Here is an 8,794-nt window from a genome sequence, read left to right as displayed (position 1 = left end):
GCCCCGCCCGGTCCGGGCTCACGGAGGGGCCGTGACGGGCGGGGAGGAGTCGGGGAGAAAAGCTCCAGCCGCGGAGATGCTGAGGGTTGGGGCTGTTCAGCATGGAGAAGGGAAAGCTCCAGGGAGACTTTGGAGAATCTTTCTGTGTCTGAAGAGGCTCCAGGAAAGCTGGGAAGGGAGTTCGGAAAAGGGCAGGGAATGGTAGGATAAAGGGTGAGAGTTTCAGGCTGAAAGGGGAGATTTTGGTTAAACATAGGGGAGAAAGTTTCCTGTGAGGGTGGTGAGGCACTGGTGAAGTTTTTCAGGATTTTGGCCTCTATGTGTAACTGTGCACTTTTAAATGTCCTCATCCCCGTGGTGTTTAGTAACAAATGATGATGAACCCATAGAGATAAATTAAATGCACCCAGAAATAATTTTAGTCCCAATCCTGGTGCTTGCTGCGTGCAGGAACAACACATTATATCCTGAGCAAGGTCCTGTGTATAATGAGTGTCACATACCCTGGAACCAGCCAGGCGAAATGAAGCTGGAGTTCCAAAAGCCCAGCTTGGAGTTTCTGACACACGCTGGGAACTGACGCTAAATTCTTCATTTTTGGTAGATGCAAGGCGGAAGGTTTGGATGCCGTGAAATGCAACACTGTGGCACTCAAACCTTTTCCCTGGGACGCTGCCACTCTGTCAGTCACAAGTTACAGAATTTCCACCTCCCTCAGCTCATGGGAAGTGGCGGGGTCACCATTTCCTGGCAAAGGCGGCTGAGGACAGCTGGGAAAGGGGCTGCAGAATGAGCAGAATGTTTGGAGAACACTCCAAGGGGAACAGATCCCGTGTGAAATCCTTGTTTTGTCTGAGCTGGAGATGAGGAAAGAGTTCATGCCACATAAATCGAGTACTGAGTGAGCTCCTATTGAATGAACTCCTATTGAGTTCCTACATACAAACGCACACAGAGGAAAATGGAGATAATCCAGATAATGTTCTAATGTCAAAGCTTGAGTGAGATGAGCTCAATTTACCTACCTAAATCAAGTATTTGGGCAACTCCTGAGTATCACCAGGAGCGCAGTAACCGGCGCTTACTTGGCAAACCCCAACGCATAAATATTTCACTAGAAAGCCAGATTGGGCTTTAAATCTTCTGCAGTTAAAACAGCCAGCCACGAAAACAGAATTCCTTGAGCTCAACTATGACCTTCGGTATTTCTGACTGGAGGATTTGTTTGAAAATTGGCATTTAAACACGAGGAACGTCTTTTGGGGCACTGTTAGCCTGGGGCAGTGCAGAAGCCTGCTTTGTATGACTGTGTGTTCTTCTCGTGCTAAGAACAGCCCACAGGACGCGCTTCTCCGCCACTTTCCTGATCGGCAGCTGCCCCCACACCTCCACCTCGGCTTTCCCGGGCCCCGCAGGAGCCTCCGTCCCGTCCCGCCCAAATCCCCTCAGGAGCTTCCCGCCCTCCCGCCCTCCCTTCCCCGGCAGAAAGAATAACCACGCCCCCTCAACCTCCCGCCCAACCCCGTTCCGCGCCTCTCTCCCGCCTCACCCTGATTGGCTCTCCCCACCGCGGCTCCGCTCTCATTGGTTCCTCCGGAGCGCGGGCCCCGCCTCCATCTCCGCGCGGTCTCTGCCTCAGTGTCCAGGCGGTCCCTTTGCGTGCGGTCCCTTCACGGCCGCCGTAGCCCAGACCCCTACGTGGCAGTGGGGCCGCGTCCGCCAATGAGCGGCGGCCCCGTGCCCCGGAAGGGGCGTGGCTTCCCTCCGGAAGTCGCCGTCCCGTCTGGCCGTGCCCCGCCGCTCGGTGCCCGCTGCCGCTGGGCTCCGCCATGTCCGCGCTGCGGGCGGTGCTGGCTCTGTTGGCCGCCGTGACGGCCCCGGCCGCCGCCTACTTCGTCAGCATCGACGCGCACGCCGAGGAGTGCTTCCTGGAGCGGGTGCCGTCCGGCACGAAGATGGGGCTGATCTTCGAGGTGGCGGAGGGGGGGTTCCTGGACATCGATGTGGAGGTGAGGGGGGGGGAAGCCCCGCGGCCGCCTCAGCCCGGGCCGTGGCGGAGGAGGAGCGGGGGGGTTGCGGGAGTCCGTCCCGCCGAGGCCAGGCCCTTCCCGCCGCCGGGGTGGGGAGGCGGTGGCGGGGCCCGGTGGAGGCGGGGGTTTGGTTAAACGGCCCGCGGGGTCCGGGAGGCTCCCGCACGGTCGCGGCGCGCCCAGGGCTCCCTGCCCGGTTGTGTCGGGCCCGGAGCGATGGCCTCGGTGCTCCGGGAGCGGGTGAGGGGCCTGGCCCGGGGGTGACGCTTCCCGAGCCGCTTGTGCTGCTGCTGCTTGGGCGGTTTTGCCTCCAGAGATTTTCTCTTGAGGTTTTTTTTCCTCGGTTTTCTCGTCACAAACCGTTCGGCGGGAGGAACGCGCGGGGTTGCTCTTCGCAAAACCGCGTTGGTTGTGGCGGGGGCAGCGTGGGCTCCCTTTGAGTCAGAAGGTGTGGGCTCCCCGCAGGTTTCTTGCCACTTTCCCAGCTGTGGGTGAGCCCTGAGCTGCTGTGGGGATCGAATCAGTCAAGAGAAAAACACGCCAGGGTTCCTCTGGCTGCAGAGCAGGGAGGGGTGAGCTGCTTTGGGGGTGACTGAAACAGGAGAGCACGGATGCTGAGGTTGGATTTAAGGGTTTAAAATGCCCCTTTTGGTGCAGCTGCAGAGTGGGGAAGCTGGGAGGTCCTGTCCAGGTGTCAGTGCTGGCAGCTCAGCCCCTGTGTTTGGGTCAGGAGGGAGGGATGGAAGCCCTGAGGTCCTGGTGACTGAGTGCTCAGGTTTGGGTTGGTCACTGCATCCCAGATGTGTCTGAAGTAGTGTTTACATAGGGGAGATTGGGTTTTTTTTAATCCTTTTTGTTTTCCTCCCAGCCTCAGACATGGGGTTTCCCCTGCTGCAGCCAGGGCTGTAGATAGCTTGTGGTTTACTTGCTGGTGAATGGTTCTTATCTTGTCTCCAGCAAGTCAGTAATCTGGGCCATGAGAGAGGCTTTTGTATGGCTTTCTTTAGCGAGGAGTTGTGGTTTGTTTGTTTTTCTTAAAAAAAAAAAAGAAGAGATTTCTCTGCAGGAAAGTGCTGATGCACTTGAGCTGTGGGAGGGAAGCATGAGGGATGCTGAACCAGCCCCATTATTGGGTGTCCTCACCCCAGACTCTGCATGCAGTGCTGTGAGTGGTGCCTGCAACCCCCCTGTGTTTTAAATGGATAAATATCTGGAGTTTTGTTTTTCCCCTTCCAGATTACAGGCCCTGATAACAAAGGGATTTATAAAGGTGACCGGGAATCCAGTGGCAAATACACCTTTGCTGCCCACATGGATGGAACTTACAAGTTTTGCTTTAGCAACAGAATGTCCACCATGACTCCCAAGATAGTGATGTTCACTATTGACATTGGGGAAGCTCCCAAGGGGCAAGACATGGAGACAGAAGGTGAGAAATATTCCTCCTGGCAGGAACTTGGCTCTGATTCTGGGGCTTTTTGCCTGTGTGGGGGACTTTCGAGCTTGACTGGGAGTCTCAGAGCTCCTTTTTTTTCCAGGCTGTCTTGTAAGCTGTTCTCTGGCACAGCTGAAATGAGTCTGGGTGGTTTTAGACCTTGTTCCATGATACAATGCCCAAGCACCAGGGAGTCTCCTCTGCAGGAACTAATACTTTCATCCTTTAGTCTTTTCATCAGTTCCATTCTCTGATCTGTGGTGTGCTCAGCAGTTTGTAGATCACTCCAGGCTGAGCTCTTTGATAAATGTGCTAATATATATATATAAAAAAAGTTTCTCTTAGCTGTGTAAATGACTGTTTTGTCTGCAGCCTTTTGTCCTGTACTTGTGTTCATCTCTTACACTTTTCTCTAGGTGGTGGAGACACCTGGGATGGTATGTGTTCTGCTTTTTGAAAGCTCCTTAGCATCTTGTCTGTTGCCTCTGTGGACTGACTAACAGCTAACGTTGGCTTTTCCTCTGTAACATTGGTTTGGAGCATGAGAATGTCTTTAATAAACTACATAAAAGGTCTGATTCTGAGCAATGCTGAGCACCTGCAGGAGGTTGGAAAACCTCCCAGCTCCTGGGATCAGGTCCTTGAACTCTCTGGGACAGTTTGTCTTCAGGTGGTTATTTGTGGCTAACAGGAGGCTGAATCAGGAGTTTTAGGTGAAATTAAAACACTGAACATCCCAAACCAGTGGATATTTTGGGCCACATTTGCTTTCTATTGCTAAGGTGGGTGTTGAATAACCAAGGGCTCCTGGGAGCAGCAAAATGCTTTTAGGTTATCAATTACCAGTAAGGTTACAAGGGGACAGACTCCAAACTTGTCATTTGCTCTAAAAGAAACAAATAAATGTGTTTGGTAATTAGTGATAAAGTTTCAGTGATAAGTTTTTTTTGGAAATCACTAAGTGTAGCTAGAAAGACAATGAATTCTTGTTTTCTATTTTAGCCAGTAAATAACTTTTTGCATTGAGTGCTTGATACCACTTGAAAGGTAACAAGTTCCTAACTAATTTTTTTTTTAAAGACTCATTTAAATCTTTTATTTAGTCTGGATAGATCTGTTGTAAAGGGTTTTCTTAGTGCAGCTTTAAATTTTTACAGCAAACTCTTTGTCTGGAGTGGGTTTAAACATTTCCTGCAACTCTTAATTTCTTCTCTTACTCATAAACTGCACTCTGCAGTGCCCAGCTGCCCATAAGGAGCTTACAGCAGTAGCACAGCAAGTGTGGTTTACACAACTATTTAAGGTTTTAATTGTAATTTGTGTCAGTGTTATTCTCTGGTCCTCTTTTTGACTGTCCCCCTGAAGGTGTGTGCTTTAAATAGTTTTATTTATTCAGGTTGTCACCTGAAGCACTTGTTTTATAAATAAAATCATAATAAGGTAGCTTGAAGTCAAGTAGACTCCTTCAATGGAAAATGTGTTGAGTTTTGAGGCATTTTTTAAGAGAGTTGATTGCCCAGGGCGTGTCTGTGGAAAATGGAATCTTGAACTTCTCTTGGTTCTGGAAAACTTTGAAAATCAGTCATGTAGTTTATAAATTTGTAAGTGGAGAGTTCCTTGAGCTTGGATGTATTTAAAAGATCCTGTGATTGACACTCAAATCACTGAATCTTGGATCTCTGAGCTTTCCACTTGCTGAAGTATCTCCAGTTAGTTGGTTTTTTTTCTGTTCTCATTGGTTTGGTATTTTCCTCCTCTTCTGCTTTCAGGAGGTACCAGAGCCTGTAGCTGGTTCCTGGCATTGTGTCTGCTGCAGGCTGAGCTTCAGCTAGAGCAGAAGATCACCAGATGTGATATTTTGCTTCAGAAAGTGATCTCATTTTGCCAGCATCATGATCTTTAGCTCCATTCTCAGTCGTTCTAGTTTTGCAAGCTTAACAACTAGGAAAGGCTGTCCTGTGACAGATAATTTGCTTGGAATAAGTTGGATGGTATTGGCAAAAGAGCTGCAAGTGTGTGGTGTTGATCTCACCTGTTCTTACCCTTCTGTTGTGCTGGAAATCTGTGCCCCTGTTGGAAAGAAGTAACCTGCACTGCCTCTGAATTGTGTGTCCTCTGCCTTCTGGCTGGGGGTGGAGTGAGAGATCTTTCCCCACCAGAAAAAAAAATGTGTGAGGAAAAACTGAACTTTGCTGTAAAGACAGAAAGTTTTCAGGCTGTGTTTTTCAGAACTTCTTCTGCAACAAGAAATTCAGTGTAACTGCTCATATATTTTAATGGATTGGGTTTTTTTGAGTCAATAACAGGCTTGCTGATGCTTCTGAAATTATTCCACAGCTCATCAGAACAAGCTAGAAGAGATGATTAATGAGTTAGCAGTGGCCATGACAGCTGTAAAGCATGAACAGGAGTACATGGAAGTTCGTGAAAGGATACATAGAGCAAGTAAGTGGCTGTGGCTTCAGTGCCTTTCCCTCTCTCAGATGAACTTGCAGAATGTGATTTGAAATTAAAAGCCCATGAAAGTTCTGCCAGGGTAATAAAAAACCCAAATTTAGAATGAGTTCTGGAGGACCTGCTCACACAATAATGTCAGTGATGCTTGTAATCTTCTCTAAATTAGTTTACCTCTCATGTAAGGAGGATTGTTATGCAAAACAATCTTTAATTGGTGTAAAATCAAGAGTGCTTTGAGGGAATGAGTTAATGAAGATATCAGTAGTGATACAGTTCCCAGGAGCAGACTTTGGAGAAACCATTACTTCATCCTTGGAGTGGGTGTGGCTTAACAATTGAGCCAGATTTTGGCTTGGCAAAGTTTTGTTGGAACACAGCAGAACTTGCTGTGATTTCCAAGTGGAGAATGTGGGTAACTCCCCAGTCACAGCCCTCACTTTCTGAAATGGAGCTGTAAGTGGGACTGAGAGCACCACGTGGTGCATCAGGGGAAGCCCAGTGAGAATAAAGGGCAAAGAGTTTTCATGTGAAAATACAATATTAAGTTAAAGCACTGTCCCCTCATCCCCTCAACTTTTTTGATCTTAGAGGTTATCTCCAGTTTTATGACTTTTTTTATTCGTGGTTTGATTTAAGAAAACGCTGAATTTTCAGAACCAAGGACATTGAACCTTTAGAGAGCAGAAATTCCCTACTTGTATATGAGACCATAATGCACAATCCTGGCTTGAAAAAACAAGTGGCTTCTGTTTGGCAATTACAAACTTCTGTCTGAAGTGAGCAGGACAGAGAAAGGTGCAGCAGTGTGAGCCCAAAGCTGAGGTGAAATCACCTCATGGCTCAGGCTCCTGTCTCACAGCTGAGACTTCAGAGTCCTCCTGGTGGTACAGGTGTCAAACTGTGTTTTAAATTTGTTTTAAAGGCTTTGTTACTTACTTTTTTTTTTTTTTTTTTCCCCCAACAGTTAATGACAACACAAACAGCAGAGTGGTTCTTTGGTCATTCTTTGAAGCTCTGGTATTAGTTGCCATGACACTGGGACAAATCTACTACCTGAAGAGGTTTTTTGAAGTCCGAAGGGTTGTTTAAGGGGACTCTTCTGGTCCTGGATTTCAGTTCACTGTCTACCAAACATCCTGGTCACAAAAAAAAAAAAAGTCATTTTAATTTCTGAACCCTCTTTACTGAACTGTAAAACCCATGTTCCTTCCTAGTTAACAACAAATTGGTTTTATATCTCTTCTATAGCAAAAGCTCTGCTGAAATCTTGTCAATGAATTGGCATCATTTTTTTTTTTAATCCACTTCCACCTGCCTGGTCTGTGTGCTAAGCAAGGTCCAAGCAAGCTGCAAATGCTGTAGTCCAGCTGTAGTAACAAGCAGTGTCAGTGTCTTTTCTAACTCTTTTTCTCTGTTTTCCTACTTATGGTTCTGCCCAGGGAACGGTACAAGGCCCTGACCTGACTGTTTGCATTTTTGGACATCTTTTAACCCATAGGTGTTGTTACTAAACTCAAAATAATCCCTTCTTCACTTACCTGAACTGCCAAGGAGAAGTGTTTGGGACTTCATTCTGATAATGAGTAGAAGACTGATGAACTTTGGATCTGGTGTTCATACCTAGATGCTGTTTAAGTCTTCAGTAACCATCCTGATTCCATCCACTGATTCCCAAAGGTTTTCTTTTCCACACTAAACAGTTGACATGAAAACACCTTTTCTCCTCACGATACTGAACATTCATGGTATGGTTTTTAAGTTTTTCAGAGGTTTTTCTATGGCAGCCAATTGTGTGCAGTGTCCTGGCAAACAATAATTCACCCTTTGGCTTTTGGAGGTCCAAAGCTCAGGCTGCTGGGGCTGCTGCAGGATGCTTTAGTGTTCAGGAAATCTGGATTCCTGATGCCAAAGGGTTGATGGTTCTGGGGGTTTATTGCAATGCTATGCACCCTTGTATTTAAGTTAAGTGGCATTCTCTGCCCTTGCCTGATCATAATTAGCATAATGCTAAATACCAGTGTGTTTTCCTTTTTTTTTTTTTTTTTCAGGCACATGTAGATTTGTTTTTGTATAAAGTTTCTTTCCTTGGTTATCTGATGATGATTGGTTTAAAAATTCAAGCTGTGGGTGCTGAGCCAGGATTATGTTGTGACTGATGTATATTAGTTGTAATCATTTTTGGGGGGTGGGGGCGGGGTCTTTTCCAGGGAGGAGCCTCTACAAGGAACACACAGCAGTTTTGTACAATTAATTTAAAATTTGTTACAGGTTTTCATGTTCCAGGTGAAGTTTTTTCAACCTTGGGCAAACACTTGGCAGCAGTTCCTCAGCAAGGTGGCTGTTACACCTTACAGCAACTGTTGTGTGCCAATATTTTTGTGTAAAACACTTAAAATCGAATTCTAAGATGTACATTTAAAAATTGCTTGTGAATCTAAAGATGACCCAGGTTCGATAAATAAACAAATTCTTTAAAAAAAAACCAAAAAAGTTTGTGTTTTTCTGTGGTGCTTTAGGGAAGGTGCAGTTTAACTCCGAGCTTTTCGACAGTGAATCTTTTGGGAAGGAATCCTGTGTAATGTGCTCTGGGTGACCCTGCTTTAGCGGGAGAGTTGTTCGGGGTGATCCTGGAGGATTGTTCTGGGTGATTTGGAGAGGGCCCTTCCCACCGGGATGGTTTTGGGGCTGATACCGGGAATTCCCCTGGGATCTGGGACGGGCGGGAGGAGCTGCGGCTGATGCCAAACCCCGTGCTGCTCGACTACTGGCTCTTGGGTGTCACAGCAGTTATATAGCACCCCTAGAAGTATTTACTATATATTAAAATATGATACAAATACGATTTATTGATTTATTTATTGCTGTTTAGCGC

General features: G+C 47.0%; 1 protein-coding gene across 1 annotated transcript; it reads left to right on the top strand.

The window, feature by feature from the left end:
- Positions 1-1,741: 1,741 nt before the first annotated feature.
- Positions 1,742-8,412, top strand: TMED2 (transmembrane p24 trafficking protein 2). Its single transcript, XM_071763063.1, has 4 exons — positions 1,742-2,009; positions 3,267-3,459; positions 5,803-5,910; positions 6,887-8,412. The coding sequence occupies exons 1-4, from the start codon at positions 1,830-1,832 to the stop codon at positions 7,009-7,011; spliced, it is 606 nt and encodes a 201-aa protein (XP_071619164.1). The 5' UTR covers positions 1,742-1,829; the 3' UTR covers positions 7,012-8,412.
- The last annotated feature ends 382 nt before the right edge of the window (positions 8,413-8,794 follow it).

Source organism: Heliangelus exortis, chromosome 19 (genome assembly GCF_036169615.1).
Source record: "Heliangelus exortis chromosome 19, bHelExo1.hap1, whole genome shotgun sequence".
NCBI classification, from domain to species: domain Eukaryota; kingdom Metazoa; phylum Chordata; class Aves; order Apodiformes; family Trochilidae; genus Heliangelus; species Heliangelus exortis.
The sequence above is the reverse complement of the archived record's forward strand: the minus strand, read 5'-3'. Positions and strand labels throughout refer to the sequence as shown.

Excerpts from the sequence above, each read along its gene's own strand:
- TMED2 (XM_071763063.1), top strand. The coding sequence starts at position 1,830 with ATGTCCGCGCTGCGGGCGGTGCTGGCTCTGTTGGCCGCCGTGACGGCC. Across the intron at positions 2,010-3,266 it reads TCCTGGACATCGATGTGGAG|ATTACAGGCCCTGATAACAA; the intron begins GTGAGGGGGGGG and ends TTCCCCTTCCAG. Across the intron at positions 3,460-5,802 it reads GCAAGACATGGAGACAGAAG|CTCATCAGAACAAGCTAGAA; the intron begins GTGAGAAATATT and ends ATTATTCCACAG.